This window comes from Sceloporus occidentalis, unplaced genomic scaffold, assembly GCF_023333645.1.
Source record: "Sceloporus occidentalis isolate IW3139 unplaced genomic scaffold, rSceOcc1.0.p SCAF_4, whole genome shotgun sequence".
NCBI lineage: Eukaryota > Metazoa > Chordata > Lepidosauria > Squamata > Phrynosomatidae > Sceloporus > Sceloporus occidentalis.
This window is the reverse complement of record NW_028316984.1, coordinates 141,610,658-141,633,444: the sequence shown is the minus strand read 5'-3', so window position 1 is coordinate 141,633,444 and position 22,787 is coordinate 141,610,658. Positions and strand designations below refer to the sequence as shown.

General features: G+C 40.0%; 1 protein-coding gene across 4 annotated transcripts in view; it reads right to left on the bottom strand.

Moving 5' to 3' along the window:
- The window catches only part of RGS6 (regulator of G protein signaling 6), a 325,966-nt gene that overhangs the window by 133,995 nt on the left and 169,184 nt on the right, over nucleotides 1–22,787 (bottom strand). For all 4 annotated transcript variants that reach the window (XR_016280962.1, XM_089521809.1, XM_089521807.1 and 1 more), the window contains exon 3: nucleotides 7,244–7,343. Coding sequence is in view for 3 of the 4 variants with exons in the window: in XM_089521809.1 (XP_089377935.1) it covers nucleotides 7,244–7,343 (100 nt within the window). In the remaining variant the exon portion in view is untranslated. The remainder of the gene's footprint in view (nucleotides 1–7,243; nucleotides 7,344–22,787) is intronic.

Below are 22,787 nucleotides of genomic sequence, written 5' to 3'. Positions count from 1 at the left end.
AAGTCTACAACCTACACAGTGTCTAATTTCAACTATCCTTGCTGCAACCCACATTCTTGAGGAACCCGTACCTATGGACAGGCAGTTGAGAGAAAATGCACACGTTATGAAAAGTAACCCATGGAATACTGGGGGCCACTGGAGAAAACATAAATTAGAAAATACAGCTTTGTTTATATATTCTCTGTCTCCATCACCAAGGAAAATCCAGATCTGATCAGATTTGGAAGTGTGTTTCTTTACAGCTTAGTGGTGCTCCTGGATCCATTGCTCCAAATAACAACCCAGACACAGTAATGGCCTGAAGTGCCAATTATCTGCAAGTGGCTATTTGATGTCATCAAAATAGTTCAAATTTGAACCTAAGGACAATGTGGGAAGGACTGTGAACTACCTCACAGAAGGATGCACATGCATACATGAATGCAGCTCCAGAACAATTAGTTAAGTTTAAGAAAAATGAGAAGAATGTCATAAAGACATTCTTATACACACAGAGACACAAACATAGCTCCAGAAGAAGGGAAGAAGAAAGAAATATGTCACGTTTCTAAATTAACAGTAAACAAATATTACAAATACAGACCTCTCAGCAGTGCTTAAAAATGGATTTCTCTGTTCCCCTCTCCCTCCAAACAAATTTAGAAACAGGAAAAAGGAGAAAACATAGGACTATATATGTTCAGAGACATCACACAAACCCTGTTCACACATGTTGCAACTGGAATGGTCAGAAAATACTAGCAAAACTCTTTCCAAACTGTTGATCCTACTTCCACTCTACCACCCCCAATCTTTTGTTTTCTTGTTGTGTGCCTTCAAGACATTTCAAACTTACCACACTACAAACCATCTGTACTAGGGAGCGGGGAAACACTTTCTGGACTGCCCCTAGGCTTCCCCCAGCCATACTGAAATTCCCATTATTCCACACTGACCAAAAAAACACTGCAGTGCTTTGGGGTGGTGCAAACTTCTCTGGGACCTATTTGGTCACACACACTCTGATGATCTCAGGTTGATCTGCTCTAGTATTCAGGCTTTGGCCAAAACATGCACACAGCCCTAACATGAAGCACTCTGAAAATACAGAGAAAGTACTACATAAATGCTGCTCCTGCACCCCCGCTGGAATATGCTGCTGAGAACAGAAGCCTTGTGGATTCTACTCCCTAAATTCTTGAACATCTTGAGCTATTGCAACTGATCTGATCTTGGATAAGATATCACTGTCTGCTTTCTCATTTCCTTTTTGTTGCTATATATAGAAACTCAGTTAAATCACCTCCATCACAGTCATGTTTGGAGTCAGAGAGATGATTTATTCACACATGGTTTATTTATTCACACATGATTTATTTGAAAGAGATTCAATCTGTGTCTAAGGCTGCAATCCTATACTCACTTACCTGGAAGTACAACCCACTGAATTCAATTAGATTTTCTCCTGAATAAACAAGAATAGGACTGCACCATAAATGGGTTTCTTGTCTCTTTGCTTCATATATGAAAACATGCCTTTTAGTTCTAACTAACCCTATGGCTCTAGGCTGATTTCAGTAATATGGTCACAGTACCACCAAGTTGGAAAGGGCCTTGGGATCACATAGTTTACCTTTCTGCTTTATCTGGCATTCAGAAAAGTGCATCTCTGGTGCTCAGTCTCTGCTTCATGGGTGGGTAACCTTAGGGATGGCTGGAAGCCAAAGTTTGATACCCAGCACCCACTGCAGGCTATATCTAGATCATATGGCAACTTCCCAGAGGACCTTTTCAGCTGCCGCTCCAAAAATGTGGAGCGACCTGCTGGAGGAGATTTGCCAAATTAGAGACCTTTAAAAAGGCGATAAAGATGGATCTCTTCTGGCGAGCCTTCCCAGACTAACCTCCAAAATGAGAACCTGAACTGTTCACCTACCCACTGTATCTCCCTATGACCACTCCTGTAAATATTTTTCTGTGCTCCTAATTTTAGCTGCATTCTCTATGTGACTGGGTGTAATGTGTGATGCTGCTAGTGTTATTATATAGTATGATGTTTTGTATGTATTTTAGCACAAGGAGGCAGGGCTAGGACATTGAGATCATGTTATTATTGTTTTTAAATGTTATATTGGAATGTTGTTACCCGCCTAGATTCTTGAAAGGGAAAGGTGGGATATAAATATATTATTATTATTATTATTATTATTATTATTATTATTATCATCATCATCATTATTATATGTGGCAACCTCTCCATCTCCAATCAATTTTTTAAACATGAAATCAAAACAGGAAGTCACATGAAGACTAGTTTGGTTACCACCTGCCTCCAACATACTTGTAAAAACCCTATTTTCCAGCCCAATATAATCATTAAGCCCCAAGAGAACTGAAGGTACTGAGGGGCCATGGGCCACAAAAGAGGTCTAGCTGTATAAGTGGCACATTGATTATACTGTACCCATCTCATTCTGTTTGAAGAGCTAATACTTAACAAGTTTATACACGTTTGTTGCTGGCACTGATAAATCTTGAAGTAGTTTGCAATTGTATTCAAATGAATGCATTTTAGTGATTTGCATTTTTTTTTTAAATAACTTATCTTGTGGAGGCTGAACATAACCAGACCATGATTCTTGAGAGTCTTAACCAGTTTAGTATTACCATTTTATCGACTTCACCTGCAAAAACTTTCTTTTCTTTTGTGCACTTGCATAAAGCTTGGTAACATTTAGTGCTCAGTTTCTACTGCTCCAGTTTTAGGTTTCAATTCTTTAAAAAGAGATTTAAAAATAATTTGAATGTTTAACTATGTCATAGTAGACACCTCAGTGAGGACTGGATGAACATCAGAGTATAAGAAAGAAGGGTATTTCTGTTGAGGACAGTTGCCTTCCCCCAATCCCTTCAAGAAGCTTTGAGAAACAGAGAGTTTAATCTAATTGTTCCTATACAGTGCTGTTAGACACTCACAATATAAGGACTGAACACGTCAGTCATATCTCTGCACTAGTTTGATTATTCCTAGCATGTTATATTTTCGTGCTATATTTTTGGTAGGTGTTATTTTGTTTCCAGGCACAATTCAAAGTACTGGTTATGTCCCATAAAGCCTTAGGTCCAGACTATCCCAAATACCATATCTCCTTATAGGAACCTGCCCAAATCTTGAGATCCTCAGAGAAAGGCTTCCTCTGGGTCTCATTAGTGATACAGGTATGCATGGTGAGAATGTGGAAAACAGGTACTCCCAGGTAATTGCTCGCAGACTGCAGAACTCCCTCCCATAGAAAGGACTGGATAGACCTTTGTCAGGTTTTTTTTACCATGGGCAGATAAAGACCTTTTAATTTAAAGAGGCATTTGGTGACTAAAGGTCTTGTAAAGGAGGAGGTTGTGCTTTTGTTTTTTATTGTTATGTTTTTTAATCATGTTAACATTGCTTTAAATTATTAGTTGTTTTAATATCATAGTTTGTTTATTTGGTTTTGTTTAAAACTTGGCCATAGTGGGCTGGGGTGTGTGGAGCTATGCTCAAGTGTTGACCAAAGAATGTCCTGACTGCTGTTCTGCCAGTGCACTACTTGTGTACTGAGGTATTGGATACCTTTCTATGTATGCTTGGAGAAAGAACAACAGGAACTGGGAGAAACAACATTTATATGTGAGCTTGGAGAAAGTCACAGTAACATCCAAACAGAATTCTGGCCATAAGTTTGTGTGTGTGTGTGTGTGTGTGTGTGTGTGTGTGAAATAACAAAATCTAGGAAGGAGCAAGTTGGAAGAGGCCAGTACTGCATCTGCCTTTGCAACTAAAGAACTGTTAAAGCAGTAAGAGAATTCTCCAACTGCAATATGTCAAATGGAAAACGTGTTGTAATTTGACATATTGCAATTAGAGACTGCAATAAAAAGACAGACGTGGATTCACATCTCTACAATGCAAGTTTACATATTGTCCAGGCCTATATGATACCAGTTTGAAGGGCCTAACACACATAAAATATGGATTTGTGTAAGGCTTCTTCACACATGGTAGGTTCCTGATTATTCCCAGGAACCCGATGAATACTGCTCTCCACCCCAAGCCCAACAGAGGTTTGTTTGAACACTTCTATAGCCAATCAGATTCTCTGAAAAATAGTGGTTTTCAAACTGGTATGCATTCAAAAAACAAGGCCTCATGTTCAGAGTTCATCCAAACTATTTGCAAGGATCAAAGAATCATGAAAACATTCTGCTCCTGATTAATGAGAAGAGCCTTAAGAAAGTCCTTTCCTTTAAATGAACAACCTGGTAGTCAGATTACACTTTAGACAGGGTTGAGGTCAGCCTGATAAAACAAAACACCAATATGTTCCCACCCAGCCACGCAGCCTCTGTCTGTTCTTATCCATCCTTCATAGTTGCTGGGTTTGACAACAGTTTGCTATTATACTTGAACCAGCAAAGTTTGGTTGAATTCTTGCTTACTAACCAGGATCCACTGTGAACTGCTGATAAACTGTGCTGACACCACAACAGGAGCACAATCTGGCAAGAATAATCTGGGCCCTATGAATTGTAAAATTACTTGAGTTGGCAGATTTATTGCCTGGAAAGACTGTTTCAGCTAGTGCAGTCTGCCCTTCCCTTATTCGGGGGATCCGTTCCAGATCCCTCCACATAAAGGGAAAAAACATGGATGCTCAAGCCCCATTCAAATGAATGGGGTTTGTGCCTGCGGAGGCACGGCGGTGGTGCACAGGGCACACACCGCGGGAGCGCCGCCTTTGTTTCCTTCTGGCACGCGCCTCCTTCACTTCTGCGCAGCTTCCAGTGTATGCTGGAATCTGCGTAAAATGCATGGCTGGACAACAAAATTGCAGAGACCCTGATTCAGCAGCCCTGCTGCTCCAATGCACACAGAAATGCATACTCATTGCTTGCTCATTCACTTCAGTTTCAGGGAAAGTTCTTTACATACTGTAAGTGTTCATGAGCAAAGCATTATTTGACATTATAACATTAGCAGGAGTGGAATCAAAATATGCATTAGCATGCTACCTTTGGGCAAAAGTAGCTCATCTGTATCATTTCTTCTAACCAGATTTTGAGAAGTCCAGGCAAACAACAACCATAAACCATTCTCCTTAACAAAATGGTATATTTGTAACAGAAAAAAACAACAACTAAGTACCAGTCTCAGAAATATTACCTGCAGTAGTGATTAGAGTTTTCTATGTCAGTAGGGTGGGCAATGATTTTGTTCTGGGATTTATTCCAGTGTTTAAATAAGGTATCCAAAGTATTGAACTCTATGCCCCAAACAGGCTCAGCACCTTGGACAGCTAATTTAATGTTCAGAATAAAACCCAGGAGAGATTTGCCATACCACTGACATGGAAGCCACTAGCCACCACTGATTACCAGTTCTTCATATATTTATACAATGGACAATGTCTCAATTTGCCCCACCTGTTCACAGGATTCTGGGGAACTTTTAGGAAATGGGTGATTCTGCAGAAGGTGAAGCCTGTTTAGCTCTCATTCAAAAGTCTGTTGCTTAAGAACTGACATCAGAGTCTGCTCATATGAGTCCTTAGTCTGAGCTATCCAGGCTGGTGCTGTCCATGGTGCTACTTAGAACATAACTTGCCTTGCTTTGCCCTACTACAAAACTGAACTTTGTCTTGCTTGGCAGTTCTGGCTGGGACCTAAATAGTTGTGTTGAAGCCCATATGACAAAATAGGCACAGGCAGCTGCAGTTCTGGCACCCTGCCATCTGCTTGTGGTCTTGGTAAGACAAGACAGGGTGCACCTGGAGCTCACCCAGTGAAACCCAATTTCAGATTCAGGCTTCTGCTTGGATATTTGGGAGCCCCTAAACTGTCTTGGATCTCAGGCTTACCAATACATTTCACTACTCTACCACAGATCTGCAAAAAATAAATAAATTACTATTTGGACTAGTAGAAGATTCTGGGTTTTGTAGTACAAAAATAAACTTTTCCAAGATCTGCCCTTTTGGCTCTCTTCAAGTTTATATACTGCTTTTTCTTGTCAAAACAGAACCTAGAGGGATGGATTTTTCAAAGGGAGAAAGAGCAGCCAGGAGAAAAAGACTTAACTCTTCTCACATCTACTACATTCTCTTTAACATTCCCAGCTGCTTTTTCTCCATCCCATCTTTCAAACCAGAGCTTGTGATACGAACTAATTTCTCCAACTGTGGCTGGGGAAAAGCATCTGCTGCTCAGGAAAGGAGGGGTGTTGAAAGGGAACTGGACAGGAGCAGGGTGAGTTAAGTGCTCCTTCTTTCTCTGCAGGATGCCATGGCAAAGAAAAAGCCACTGCTAGACTTTGAAGAAACATACAGCAGAAATGTGTAGCTCTCAGGTGTTGAAGCAAATGTCTGCCTTCCCAGGGAGCTCTCTCTCTCTCTCTTCCAGGTTCGAAGGCATTCATCCCTGTTTCCTTTGTCTAAACATCCAGTGCTCAGGTCTGTTTCCACTGAAATCTTGGTAAGAGGCCTGCAATCTCACAATCTAATTAGAATTAGACACTGGTATGAGTCCTGGTCTGCCTAAGTACCCTAAAGGCACCAGGATCCTGTCTGATTTTGGAAGCTAAGCAGGGTCAATCCTGGTACATGTATGGGAGACTACCAATGAAGACCAAGTGATGTAGGCTGTATTTCACAGGAAGAAACTGGTAAGCCACCTCTGAGTATTCCATGCCTAAGAAAATCATATGAAATTCATTTGGCTGCCATAAGTCAACTGGCAATCGGATGGTGTATGCAGGCATGCATGCACACACACATCCTGGTATGAGCTCAGTGGAAAAGTGAGATTATCTTAAATTTAAAAGCCTTCATGATGGACTACTTACATGATAATGCATATATTACTTCACTTACTATGTAAAGTCAAACCTGTTACATTTGATGGGTCCCTCAAATTCATTCTGCTGAGTTGGGCCCTGGATATTTACTGACAGTATCACTGTAAATGTGAGAAGTAAAGGGCAACAACAAATATACACATAACCCATTTAAGCTTCAGTGATAGCTATATTGCCATTGCTTTTAGGAAACAGAGTGTGTATGCAGTGGCTGAAATTGGAGGGAGATCAATTCATGGGATAGTTGTATATCCTCCTATATCTCCATCCATCGTTAAGATCCTGGTATGGGGCCAGAATGCCACAACATGTCAATGGAAAGCAAAATGAAAAGAATGAAAAATGAAAATGAAATTAGAGTTCAAGCAGTACCTGTGACGACACTGGGGATTTTTGACAGGAAACTCTTGACTGTTCGGATGGGCACGCCACCTGTTTTGTCATCCTGCATCCTTGTAATGATATCTTCTATCTGGTAAACAAGCAACAAAAACAACCAAAAATTACTCTTGGAAGCCAAATGACTGACTGTAGAGATCTAGAATGTGACAAACATTTTGAATCTGTCCACAAACTTCTAGCAACACTTCAGCAACTTTCTATTTTGTTATAAAGAACTTTGTCCAAAAGAAGGAAGGAAAGAAGGAAGGATGAAATGATTGATGGAAGGAAGGCCTGAGTTGAGAGTACAAGAGAAAGATGATGGTCACATATGTGGGTGAGATTACATGTGAAAAGATAAAGAGTATAGCTGTTTACAGAACCCATGTAGCAACCTGCCTGGGTCTTGAAAGGATTACATTACTCCATGTGGGCAAATTCAAAGACATAGCCATGTTAGTCTGGAAAATAAGTATGCAAACAGATCTTATAGCACCTTTGAGACTAACTAAAATAAAGAAGCTGGTAGCATGAGCTTTTGTAGATTTTAGTCTACTTCCCATGTATCTGAGGAAGTAGACTCAAGTTCACAAAAGTACATGCTACCAGCTTCTTTCTTTCAGTTAGTCTCAAAGGTGCTACAAGATCCTTTTGCATACTGATTACCCCACACAGAAATAGTCTGAACTCTTCACCCCATAGCAGAACATTCCTGAGATAAGATAGTTCACACACTCCCGCTGAAAATGAGAATGGCGCGTCACCACCTGCTGTATTCCAAATGCAAGAGAAGGGGCAGACATTTTATTGTGGTGCTGTATTGAAAATAATCAGTTTTGCTGTACCATCTCATCCTCTTAGCCAGGATGAGGATGACCCATGAGCCTGGAAAACCTGAGGCTTCTGTGAGCTAGTTCATTGCACCTGGGAACCTGTGACAGATCAAACTGTGTAATATTTTTCTTCTGATATAACCTTATCACCCAAGTATACTTTTTTTTTACACAAGAAACTTGCCCTGTTGTTGGCTATTTTTATATTTGGTTAATTAATAATGAGTTTATTAGGCTTCAGATAAATATACGTTTTCTGTCTTTTACTATAATTCTATTGCTGACCAACCATGGAATAACGAGTACAGACACAATGAATTGGGTTGAATAAGAGTCATTTTAGCTAACCTAAAACCTATTTAAACTGGATTTAACCTGGAAAGGAGCAAGAGGGGGAAGCAACCTAGTGTGGGATCAGCTGAGGCAGGCATCACTCCTTGACTTCCTTCCCAGCCTTCCCTCGGCAAACCACCTGAGCCCCAAGGGCAATCCATATAGTTGAGTTTCTACTCATCTAACCATCTGCTCAAAGGCAGATCTGAGGGGGAAAAACCCTCAAGTTGCAGGACTCTACAGTGAAGACAAAGCCCCCAGGCCAGCCTCACCGCCCTGGTCTCAGGACCTAAAGGGATAGAGCTTTTAGGGCTGAAGAGTGGGGTATAAATACAGTAAATAAACAAACAAAACAGTTCCAGAGTCCTTCCTTTCACCAAATGGGTGGCAAGATGTTCACTGCAATTCTTATTTTTCTTCCTTCTGTATCTGTCAAGTGACTGTCTACTTATAGAGACCACACCAGTCCAAAAGTGTAAGGTAAGCAAAGAATAAAATAAGGGAAAAGGGAAAAATTCCGACTCAGCCCCAAGATAACTAGCAAAGTTCACACTGCACTGGAAGCAGGACAGTGGGTCAAGATCACCATGAAAGAGAATGCAACAAGAATGGAAGGAAATTAAATAGCCCCGACTCTGCCTTGCCTGCATAGCATCATGGCACTGTTGTACCAAGCATAAAGCCCCAGCCTCTACTCCACTGGAGGCCAGCAGAGGTCCAGAACTGCATATTATTTTTTAAAAATGTCTAGTTTAAAACCAGAGTTAAGCCTGTCCTGGAACCAAACCCCAGTAGATACCAAGGGCCCACTGTATAGCTCTTTTAGATGGCCTAAATACCCTAAATGTACTAGATCATCTATGTTCTTGGAAACTAAGCTGGATCAGACCTGATTAATACTTGGATGGGAGATCACCAATGAATACCAGATGCTGCATGCTATATTTCAAAGGAAGGAACTCGCAAAACCACCTCTGAGTAAAGAAAGAAATCCGTATGAAATTCATGCAGTCACCATAAGTCAACAAGCGACTTGAAGGCACATACAGACACACGCATAGCCCCTTTTAGAAAATGCAATCCTGCTTTGATGTAGCAGGGCATTTACCATTCCTCCCTATTAACTTGTCCACTTGTCCCTATCCAACCTCTCCTCTGGCTGTTTTTGTGCATTAGAAAAGACATAGATCCAACACGTTTGTGGCGGATTTCATCTCTCAAAGGTTCCTCAGGCTGCCTGAAGTTAAACGTATCCAATGAGAGAGAAGCAGGAGGCAAAGTTACATTCAGTGAATCTGTATCAATTACTGTGTGGATGCCAAAAGAAAAATATTTAAAATACTTAGAAATACTTGTACATGTATTGTGTTGCATTGTGTTGGCAACATAAAAGCAAATAAACCAGGACAGCTGGTAACAAATATGACACATGCAGAACTGAACTGGTTTTTCAATTACAAAGAATTCTATTTGGCTGTGGAAATATAAAACAAGCATAAACAAACTACCGTTAGTCGTTTCTGATTATGTCAACATCAAAAGAGGTATTTTCAGTAAATGAACTAAGTAGGCATCAGAGAGAGATGTAATAATGGTATCCTGGCCTTGAAGCCTGATCCATTCAGGGCTTCATCAAACAGATTTGATGATAATCAGGAGAAAACAGTCTCTTGTGTGAAAGAAAATAATGTTTATTGAATACAACGATAGAAAATGGGTGACAAAAATACACCATAAAAGCAAAAGAAACCTTACAGACATCTTTCACAGTCGTTAAGGGCCTCTGTGTTATGCTATATGACATTCCATGGGCAATAAGTGTTTTGCTCACTAGGAAACTCCAAATCTCAATGAAAAATCAAAGAACAATTAGTTTGCCATGGAATGTATTTGTTTCTTCCACTAGTTTCTAGAAGCTGTCAAAAGATGCAAGAAGGGAGGAAACAGCCAATAGGAAAATAATTCCCTTCAGTAGAAGGGAGGAACGGAAGACTTTTTCTTAGTGGATTTTCTTGGCTAGGGTTTCCTGCACTTGTGGGGAATGAACCAGAGAACCATTGGGATCCCTTCCAACTCTAAGCATTTAGAACAGTCATTTCCAAACTTTGGTCCTTCAGATATTTTGGATTTCAACTCCCAGAAGCCCAAGATGCCTTGGCCAACAGTCAGGAATTCTGGGAACTAAAGTCCAAAACATCTGGAGGACCAATGTTTGGGAACGACTGGTCTTGAAGGTTCTTCAGGAAGGGAGATGTTCACAGCAGGTGGTACCTGTTTATATTTTGATCTAGGAAAACTTGTATCTAGCTATACTTTCATTGCTGCATCAATAGTCTCTGTCAGGACAATAGGAGCAGTCCATGCTGTGATCTCATCACAAAACTGTCTACTATTGAGCCCAATACAAATAGTCAAAGCAATTTATTGTGCTTATTCCTCATCACAGTAGATGGGTGACATACACATAGTACCATAACACAGAGTGTGGACTGCTGGTATTACAAAGCATGCTGCAGTTTCTCTGCAGTTCAGTCAGCCCCTTTCAGTCCATTCCCATGGCCTGACATGGTATGTTAAGTGAGTGTGTTAAGTTATTGACCACCCAAGGAATGGTTGTTAGCAAAGTAAGCTAGACAGGAGCATAATATGCATTTAGCCCTCTGAAAGATCAGAATGGTTAGTGAGCATACTTTCCCCTGAATACAATCACTACTGAGTATACTTTGCTTTTTAAAATAAGAAATATCAACTTACACAGAAGAGAACAGAAATCCTAATTTTAACTAACCAGGCTATAGAGATGGGAAGTCATGTTTGTGACTGCCTCTTACCAAAATCAAAAAAGTCTCCTCTTCACAAACAGGTTGAGAGAAAATCTAAATGAGAAGGAAGTTCAGCATAGGAACAGCAGACAAATAACAATCTGGGAAAGCTGAGGTCTCTGTCTTTATCTGACCTATCCCACACAAAAACATGTATCTTCCGATCCACCTGAGATACATCTCTATTACCTCTAAAAGTGGCGAATCGCTTTCTGCTTTGGGATTGCCACTTCTCAAAGGCTGGAAGTGGCAATATATGCAAGACCTAGGCATTGAGCTATACCCTGTTTCTTGGTCCATGTGTGCTTATGTTGGTTTAGATCCAAGGGGACACAATAAGGATAAATAGGAATGATTCAGAGGATTAGGGTTAGGATCAATGGATTAGGTCTGCATTAATGGATTAGGTTTGCATAATCAATAATGGCCCATATAATGTAGAAGTTGTAGACAAATGCATAAGCAAATATACTCATAAATGAAATAACACCAAAACAATAACAATAAAAAATCAGGAACAAATACACAAGCCTTTTAGCTTTTAGTGAATATCTTGACTAAATCAGAACTTTCCTTTCCTGGCCTTCCAAGCTGTGAATTTGTGAATCTCTTTACCAAAATCAATGCCTTTTGCCAAGTCATTATAATATCACAAAATTGGACAGCCTTAACTGTCTCAGCCTTAACTGCAGCTGGCTGGCTACTGAAGGAAACAACACACTTAGTGACCTTTAACAAGTCAAACTCTTTCAGTCTCAGAAGAAAGCAAAGGCAAACTCCCTCTGAACAAATCTTGCCAAGAAAGCCCCATTATAGGGTCACCTAAGTCAGAAAACTTGAAATAACTTGAAAGCACATAACAAGTTTGCCATTACACAACACACAGATCTCTGTGTGTGTGTTTGTGTAAAAAGCATGCAGTTCAAGAAATAATTAAGTACAACATTATACAACCTTATAAACAACAGAATCAAAAGGATTTTCTCTTGTACATGCTCTTTGGTCCATGAATGTGCAAGAACATCCCTGGATGCACACCCCTCCCCACCAATAGCCTTTCTCATTGAATCACTCTATGTAGGAAATATATATTAGTGTGATTAACAAAGAAAATTAATAAATTAACAAAATGTTTTTGCTTCTTCAGAATTTATTTATTAACTTGTGTTTGTTAATCACACTAATAAATATGTATACTTTTAGTTATTAGCCGCATCCCTCTGGGATCACAAGTTCTGTCTGTTTGAATTAAAATGTTTGTTTGTTTTTTAAATCAAGCCTTCAGGTGACTAAGGATTTTATTCCACTTGTTCAAGAATTTCTGAAAACTGTTTTAACCTTTTCTCACTTGTTACCTTCTTTAATACATTTTAGCTGGTTATCTTTTACTATTTACTGTTTAGCCTTCTGTGAACCAGAGGGTGGGAGCAGCCACCGAGAAAGTCCTCTCTCATACCCTCACGAAGCAGGCCTGTAATGGTGGTGGGATTGAGAGAAAGCCTTCTCCTGAAGTTCTTAGGCTTCTTGCATGACCTTCTTCTAGGTGATGATCAGCACTTTGAATTGTGCCCAGAAACAAACTGGTAGCCAGTGGAGCTATTTCAACAGGGAGTTATATGCTCCCTGTGATGTCTGCTGTTGGAATCCAATCTTATAAGAATCCACACAGAGTCCAGTCTTCAAGTTAGAGCAGTAAGTTTATTCACCCATGAGCTACTGAGCACAGCCAGTCCCAGGAGAGTGAGATGAGGAAGAGAGAACAATCAATCCCTCTCCAACCCTCTTAATAGTATATATACACTACAGGTGATATCACTAAGGGCTGTGTCTTAAAGTTACCTTACATCACACTCCCTATAACTGGCCCCTGACAATATTCTGGCCACCACATTTTGAACCCACTAAAGTTTCTGAACAGTTTCCAAAGGCAGCCCCATGTAGAATGCATTACAATTGTCCAAATGGGATTTATCAAGGCATGTCACGGTGGCCAACCCTTTCTTCCTGGCCCTTGTCCCTCATTGGGAATACAGGGACTTTTTCTTCAAGTGATTTGCCTCACCCAGTTGCCATGGTGGGAATGGCTCCTGCCAGGATCTACTACCCAGCTTGACAGAGGAAGAATTGGCAGTGGCGGTGGAAGCGGAAGCCAGGGTGGCCACTGTAGCACCAGGGCCCATGCTACAAATGGATGAATGGGTAGTGGAGCAGCTTTGTCTTTACTTTCCTCCAAAGAGCTCAGCATCCGAAGGAAATCAACCAAGAATGGGAGGTGGCCCAGCGGAGTGAAAGGAACCACTGTTGCAGTGAGATCTGTGCTTGCCTCAAGGCAGCAAATCAGGAAAAGTAAGTGTGGCAAGGGCAGGGGCAGGATTGATATAGTGACATTTTTCTAATGGTGTCACTTGGTGAGGTCCACACTCCCTGCATATCCAAGTGTTACACCCACATGTAGTACAATACATATGGAGTGCATCAGGTTTGGGAAGGTTATTCTATATTGATAGAAATGTAGAAATTCTGTAAAGACATACTCCATCATTCTGATGGCCTCCGATCTGCTGGACTGCAACTCCTTTCATCCACACTCTGCATGACTACTGCAGTCTAGCACTTCTAGGAAGCATCAGACTGCAGGAGGCTGCCCTAAAACATAAGCTTTCTAATTGCAAAACCCCAATTCATTGTTTTGCTGGGAGTTTCCATGGTTGGGTCTTAGTCGCTCACTATCTAATGACTTCAGTTCACCATAATCACATTTTAGCAATGCCTTCTAGTAAGCTTATAATTGAAATAGTGTCATTGCTGTGCTCCAAATACTGTCTCTGGAGACACGTGGGTGATGATGACTCATTATTTCAAAGCTTTGCAGTACATCATGTGCAAGCCTTATTACTGTCAGCAACTTCAGTCTGAATCTTCGAGGTTACATAACAACCCTGTCTTTGTAGTTACACATAAACATGCATATGTATATTATTGTCAGTGATATTATTACTATCATATATGAAGGAAGGGAAAAGAGATGGTAACAAATGTGTCAATGTGGAATCCTGTTTGCTTTGGAAGCTCATTCTGAAAATATTTGCCACGAGGCATATAATGCTAAAGGACCTTTTCGAAGACCCGAGAGCTATTCCCTTCTCTTCTTGTCAATCACAGTTTGACTTTTCTTAAAAGGTAACTTTACTCAAGGCTTATCATTTCTATAATAAATGGAAAAATTATAAAGCAGACGAACATTTTACACAATGGGGGCTGAGGTAGAACTTAATCCACAGCTGTATGCAAATGCCCTTTAATTCTTCAGACTTATCATCAAATAAAAGTCTGTGTACGTGTGTACGGAAACATGCACATGCGCATAAACACACACACATCTCAGCTCTGGCCTACAGTCATCCTGCTAATCAATAATCCTGACTCTCAGAACTGAAATCTGGACAGAACTGGATTGAGTGCTTATTATTGTGAGGCAGTGGTTCTCAACCGTCTTAATGCTGCAACCCTTTAATATAGTTCCTCATGTTGTGGTGACCCCCAACCATAAAACTGCAGTGCCTTGGTTCCTAAGGTGACCTCTGTGAAGGGTTGTTTGACCCCTCCCAAAGGGCCCGCGACACACAGGTTGGGAACCGCTGCTGTGAGGTATTCTCTCTTCTCTCTGTGTGTATTTGAAAAGCCAGGCACACATATATCCATGCCAAGTGGGTGGATTGCCATCTTTAATGTCACTGGGTTTTCTAAAGAGGGCTAAGTATTCTTGAAAAGTCTGATTTGGACACAGCAACGCATGCCTTAGTCACACCCGTTTGGATTATTGTAGTGCACTCTGGGTAGGGCTGCCTTTGAAACATGCTTAAAAATTTCAATTGGCCCAAAGAGCTGTAGCCAGACCACTGATTGGGTCAGTTATAGGCAGCATATTAATCCCTCATTACAACAACTATAAGCCTAGTGGACTGTTTTCAGGAGCAATTCAAAGTGTTGGTTGTGATCTTTAAAATCCCATTCGGTTTAGCATCAGATGATCTGAAGGACTGTATTTTCCTACACAAGCCTTCCTTGGCTTCAAGATCTTTTCTCTATCATACCACTATCATGGATATATTTGATGGGAACATGGGAGAATGATTTCTCAATAGTTGCTCTAAAGCTTCGAATCACTCTCCCTAGGGAAACTAGGATGGTTTCTTTCTTGCCATCCTTCTTCTGGCAAGTTTTTTGGTTCAACAGGCTTTCAGGAATTGACTGCAAGGGATTTTAATACTGTGCTGTTTTACTAACTTTTATCTTTTGTCTTTTATGATTTAAATAGATAGTTTTAACTGCAATTGAATAATAACTTTTTTGTTTTTATTTATGTCTTAAAAGCACTTTTATTGGTATTTATTTTAATTCTTGTAAGCCACCTTGAGTCCCAGTTTTACAGAATAGTCAGGATAGGAATGATTGAATGAATGATTGAATGAATTATAAAAAAAATGGTGTTGTTGTCAGTGATTTCTTGATCAAAAGTCAAATAATATTGTTTTTACAAAAGAGTGAAGATGCTTGCAGCTCCTTAAAGGCCAACACATTTATTCTAGTAGGAGTTTTTATCAGCTAGAGTCTACTTCATCCGAAGCAGCTATCCTCCTGAGTTGGCAGGTGTATAGGGCAAACACATTATGCACAGCATAAATGTGCCATGAAACCCCTATGCTGAGTAGGTGAGAAGGGAACTGCACTCTAATGCATATCAAAGGTATTAAATTGAGGAAGATTGTCTTACAGTGTCACAAGATTCTGTTGGTTTTATTGCACCAGAATGATAATGGCTTCTCTCTCTTAAATGCATTTAATAACTGATATTAAGTATGTTTGACCAAAGGCCCCTTCAATTAGCTTTTAACAGAAACCTAGAACTGTCTTCTCCTATTCAAATGCAGATTAATATGATATGAAAGGCAAATGGAGGGCAAGATTTGAAAGGCAAATGGATAAACTATTATATATATCAGCACCCAAAAAAGAATCGGATGCAATACTGAGTTTTTCAAATTGTAAAGGAGGTGTGTGGGCATGCGGTTGGGAGGGAGGGAGGGAGGGAGAGAGAGAGAGACTGAAAAATTGTTCTCCTTTGACAAACTCTTAATAGGTTGTAGAAGGGACTACCAGAAATCCACTGCCTTTCTGTAAAAATGAAGTTTAGGAGCACGTGTTGCCTTGGAAACAACCAGCGTTTCTGGTATGTTACTTCATTATCCTTCCATAAAGGCAGGCCAGTCTTCACATTATGTCACTTCATGTAACAATGACTGAAACAATAAAATCTACAGGAAATGAGGTAAGCCCTGGGAAGCACACAAACCGCCTGCTCTTGACTGTTCATTCCCATTGCCTTTTATTCATTTACAATAGATATTAAAGCTTAATATTAAAGTGATACCCTTTGTAACAGCAACCAAGGCTGCAAAATTAATGGGCGGCTGTGGAGTGAGTGGGTTATGGATAACAGCTCAATATATAATCCTAAATCAAAACAGTTGGACTGAATCTGATTGAAATTAAAGGCATGGGGGTGGGGTAGGTAGGTATCTATACAACCAGTTCTGACTAAAGGCTAAGTCTGTAGGTAGGAACAGCTGGGAGATAAACACATAGTACTGCCAAAGCCCACTACACCTGACTTTTGGTGCAGTAAAAAGGATAGGTACACTAGGTTGCTTTGCAATGAATGACAGACTGTAAATAATTTCCTCAAAAGGTTAAATAATTTTACATCTCTACCTGGGCTTGTTTTTTGTAATGGAAAAGCAAATGTTGGCCATTTAAGTATTTCTTTTCCTGCAGCAGTGGACAATCTTGGCACATTGACTAAATCCTTTTTTCTTTTTCTTTTTTGCAATAAGAAGGCCAGTGAAATCTGCAATACTGTTATTATGAAATTTGTATTGACTAGATATATTATAATGAGTGAACTTTATATGGGCTTTAGTTTTAAGTTGTTATCCTTTCCAAGCCTCTAGGGAAGGGTGGGTTGAAATCTAATAAATTAGAGGGTTACTCTTCTTAAAAGAAAACTCCAATTAGGCTTATTGTATTAACTTGCACCACTTCCTCAGCATGAGAATTTAAGTGTGGCAGGGCTGCATTTGTAAGAAATGACACTTTGAAAAAGTGCAGTATCATAGCTACCACATATTGTAAAGAATTGGAGGGGGGGCTGCACCAATCAGTCCTCATACAGATTAACAAAGCCACACCATATGAAGACGTTTTCCCAGCAAATAGCAAACGTTCCATTAATAGTCTGTTTCCTTCCCTCCACTTTTTTCTTCTTTTGTGTGTATTCCTGTATCACGTAATGCAGTGTGACAGGTCATTTCATGCATCATTTAATGCTATACACTGCAATCTCCCATGGCCAAAATTAAATCTGAAAATTGGCAAAAAGCAGACATTGAAGGAGTGTGCCCTTTGCACTAAATACAGAGCTGAATTCTGTTTACCAACACAAAATGATGCTGAAGTTTCAATATGCTCACGCAGTGAACACTTCAAAAATGTTCAAGGCCTTTCATTCTATCTTTGGCTTGACAGAGAAGGAAAGTGAGTTATGTCTTAGGTGAGGACAGGCATGATTTGTTTGAAGGGCAAAAAGTGAACCATACCATCTCTTACCATATCCCTGCCCTGTGATCCTTCATTCCGCCTACTGTCATAGCAACAGTTGTGGCTCAAACGAAGGGATGAGGAGCAATACTGTCAGACTTCTCAACATTTCCATCAAATGATGCACTCTGTATTCCAAATTGACTAATACTGTCCCACTTAAGAGCATCTGTGATCAGACCATTTCTCTTGAACTCTTGTTTGAACAAATACCTTTTCATTCTCCAGTATACATTGTGATGTTAATCCTCCTGATACTACTCAAAGTAAAATGTACTAGGTAAAGTTAGACCACCTTTTAATTTTTTTTAAAGTATGCCATGAATTGAGGTTGACTGAAGGGCAGCTAACAACAAAAAATGTGACTTTGTTGCTTCCTCTTTTATTTCCTTCCCTCCCTCACTTTCACATATTATGATTCTGATTATAATTTATTTATATCTCACCACCACCACCCCAAAAATCTGGGTATCAAGTTGGCTTACAAAAGTTAAAACAGATTCAGCTAAAAGAATTCATCATACATAGTTTATAATATAATTAAACTAGCTATAAAATTAAAAGCAGTCCAAAACCTAACCAAAAATAAAAGAAGAATAAATCTAAACAATACAACACTTTATGAAAGGTCAACCTTCCACTCTGAGAAATCAGCCCTTAATGGGTGCTGAAACAAAAAGGTCTTCAACTGCTTAAAGAAGAATGGCAAGGGCAGCACCAGTCTAACTAGAGAAATAATGCAGTCTGACACCACTTTAACTGGCATGGCTCCATTTTACAGAATCCTGGAGTTTGTAGTTTTGTGAAACACCAGAACTCTTTGGCAGAGAAGGTTAAAGACCTTGTAAAACTGCAAATCCCTGGATTCTATAAAACAGAGCTACTACACTTAAAATGCTGTGAATCTGCATTATTTCTACACTCGAGGAAGGGAGCCTGGGAACAACCACTGAGGGATGGAGCAGCCATTCAGACTACTTTAAATGCAAGGACCTTTGGCTTCAAAAGGAATTTGAAGTCTCTACATGCTAAAACTAAATGGGTATTATATCATTCCTTAGAGTTTCTGTTACTGGATAGCACACTAGTAGTTCTTTTCTTAGGGAGCCCTTCTGCCAAGAAGGGAATTCACCAGCAGGAAATGTCTCTCACCACTCCTGATCCATCACACAACTCTAGGAGCCACTTCTTTGGAGTTGTCCCTACTCATGGTGTACTGAATACACTGAAAATTCGATGGGACCAGGACAGCAGCATCTCATTGTCTTTCTATATACAAGAAACACCTTAAATAAAAAATAGAATAGATATCCCCCAGTCATTCAAGTCTCTTTCAATCCAATTTGTAAATCTTAATGTCAGGTGAAGGAGCAGCCAAGAAATCTTGTACAAAAAAGGGGGTTCACATATTCCACTCACATAGTTTAGTGACCCAAAGATTTAAAAGATTACTATTGGAGTGCTTCCAATGAGAGGTTTCTGATTAAAGTTGACAAATGTACATGCCAAATTAACCGAGGTCAGATATCAGGCTGAAATTAAATTTTACAGTAGCTGACATGGATAGATGCAAACAAACAAGCAAACCATCTTTAGACTATCAGACAGGAAAATTAGTATGTGGCACTATGCCAGACAATCACACTATCATCAACTGACCCATCTGCCTTTGGGTACCATCATTGTGAGTAGTAACAATCACACATTTGCCAGCATGTTCCAGGGGCTCTTTCTGACATCTCCTTGCCATTAAGCCTCAAATTATGGTGTCATCTTTCTCCTGTTTCATAAGAACTAAGAGACAGAACTGAGAATTTAATGTGTTTGTTTAAACGTAATTCCTACCTGTCTTCCTTCTTGGAATAGACAGTCTCTAAGAGGTTCCCAGGCCATTTCCTATTCAGGCAATGACCAGATGTAGACTAGCTTAGCTTCAGCTAAGATGGTTTCATCATGCCTTTATTCCTTTATTGTTCTACAGCCCCAATTTGGTACTTGAAAGAAATACATGAGAGGAGAGAGGAAGACAGTTCACATTAGCTTGACCCCAGAATTTATTGGCTCTGGCAGTCTCAAAGTAGCATTTTTCTAACCCTTCTCCCAAAAATAATGTTGTGAGAAGAGTTGTCTTGAAAATTTGCACATCTGTAAAGCTTGCAGAGCACTTTGGAGAAATCAAGTCCACAAATAATGATGAATATACTTTAAAATATGAACAGCTAAAAATGCATACAACTGAAAATATGCATGCAGACATGCTTTAGCCAATGGGGAAATGTGTACAGAGTGAGCCCTTGGTATCTGCTGGGGTTGGTGTTCCAGGACACACACACACCCCAATATCAAAATCTGTGGATGCTGAAGTCCCATTAAATACAATGGCATAGTAAAATGGGGTCCCTTAATATAGCATGACAAAATCAAGGTGTGCTTTTGGGTATTTAATTTTTTAAAAAATATTTTCAAGCCTTGGATGGTTGAGTCCATTGTTAACGAATCGATGGATATAAGGCCTGAATGTATTATGTAAAATGTGCTAATGAATACACACAGTACAAAACTGCATTAAAATGTACATTGATTTCAATACAGAAAAAAATCTTGCAACTAATTTTTTTAAAAAGGACAAAATGAAAATACAGGTGGGGTTTGCAGAAATGCAACAGATTTGAGTCCAAGACCTTCTCACACCCTTACACTCCTGTTTTTATCTCTAAGGAGAAAACATCAAACATACATACACTTTGTGTGTTGGACTAAGAAGAGCTTTTGTCTTCGTTTAGCAGAAAGCACTTCAAAGTATTTATATATTCAGTAACCCTGATCATGCTAGGTCAGGGGTAGGCAACCTTTTTGAGCCAGGGGCCGGGTTGCTGTCCCTCAGACAACTGGGGGGCCGAAGTAAAAAAATAAACAATTAAAGTGCCTTTTGCTTCACAAACATCTGTCACATGCATTTAAAGAAGAAGTACAAGGTGTCTGATACAATTCAGTTGCAGTACTTGATATGCAGTGCTTCAAAATAAATGAGAATGTGGTCTGGATTGAATGTTGCACACAGGGAATATGGCCCTTCATAGACGGGATTCATGTGTATCCTTAACTGTTAACTAAAATTGTACTGGTACTGGTAAATAATAATAATAATAATAATAATAATAATAAGTTTATTTGTATTTTCCCACTTCTCCCAACGGATCGAAGCGGGCAATCATGTAAATACATGATAAAATACATACAGTCCATCCTCGCCTTACGCGGGGGATCTGTTCCGGATCCCTCCGCGTAAGGCGAATTCCGCCTATGCTCGAGCCCCATAGGAAACAATAGGGCTCGTGCGCGGTGGTGCGGCGGCGCGCGCGGGGTGCAATGGGCGCGCACGCCCATTCAATTGAATGGGACGCGCTGCCCCTTCCGCCCCGCGTGCGCCCCGCGGCTTGAGCGCGTATGCTCAAGGCCACGCATGGCACGCCTGCGTATGGCGTGGGCGCGCTGTATCATAAAAACATCACAAAGTATAAAAATTTCAATTACAGTAATTGCAGGGCAACGGGCAGTTATGCTGTTATGACCGGAAGTGAGGTTTCCTAAAGTTCTTTATAGAAGGTCAGGTGGGTATGTCCACCGGAAGGTCAGGTGAGTATCCCCTATGTTGTGTGCTAACTTTACCACATTGTATTTCACCTATCCAAATAGTTTTCTTTCCACCCTGGAAAGGTCTGGTTCCTTTTTACTAAAAGCAATTGCACTGAGAATATTAATATATGCATGGCATCCCTGGCTTTTGATTGTTTAGCTGCCATATTCTCTAGCACTCTTCTGAGCAGACAAGACAAGCAACTCTCCCAGCTTTCATGGCTTGAACAATTTAACAGAGAAAAATGAGTGCATGCATTAGTTCTGTGCTTTCTCAGATCAGGAAATCCTTAAAAGGCAGTTTATGGAATAGAGTGATTTTTGTACTGAACTGAGATCAAGAAAGAACAAATTCAAATGTCTTTCAGTATTCTTACAGTCAATTATTTCAATTACTGCTTACGGTGAGTTTCCTTCTGTTAATGAGTGGTAAGAACACTTCCCACATAACAACTTTGGCAGTTCGTTTGACACTCCCATCAGTGGACCTCAGAAGCACCAATCCCTGTAGGGACCAGGGAACAATTTCAGCGAGTTTTTGGATCCTCCTGGCTGATTTAGGTCCAGGAGAAGTCCTTTTCCTTCAAACAGAAAATGACTGGAAGTCTCGTTCCATCTTCCCCCTAAAGCAGCCATGGAAGATCACAATATTGCAAAAAAAATTTCCCTACAGGGGATTTTTTAAAAAAAATTCCAATAAAAAATGGGGCTGTAGCCCCTTGGGGAGCAAGTAAACACTTTGGAGGCCACGCTTTGCCCACACTTTTCATTAGTGTCACTTTGCTAAATGCATGCTTGTCAACTGAGTAACAAAACTTACTAGAACAGAATCTAGCATATTTAATGTACAAACCAAAAAAACACTGTGGGCTACTTTGCTAAGAAGGAAAGGTATCCTTGTCCTTGCATCATCATTATTATGTATGTTACAATCCTCAGAATCACTTTGGCCAGCATGGTTACTGCATATGCTGGTTGGGGTATTTTTAGTCCAAAAAAGTAACTTTTCAAGATCTGGTTTTGGTATTAAAAGGATACAGAAACTGGAGACCCAGATTCACTTGGTTATACTCAAGATGGTAACTGGATTTCAGTTACATAAGATGTTAAGTATAGCAGAATTTAGAAAAATTCTTTTCTCTAAGGTCATATTGCTTCATTATGTAACATCCTGCATCATTCTTTGAAGCATGTGGTATTGGCTACTACGTACTAGAAAGGAGACATCAGCCTCCATACACACTACTTATGCAG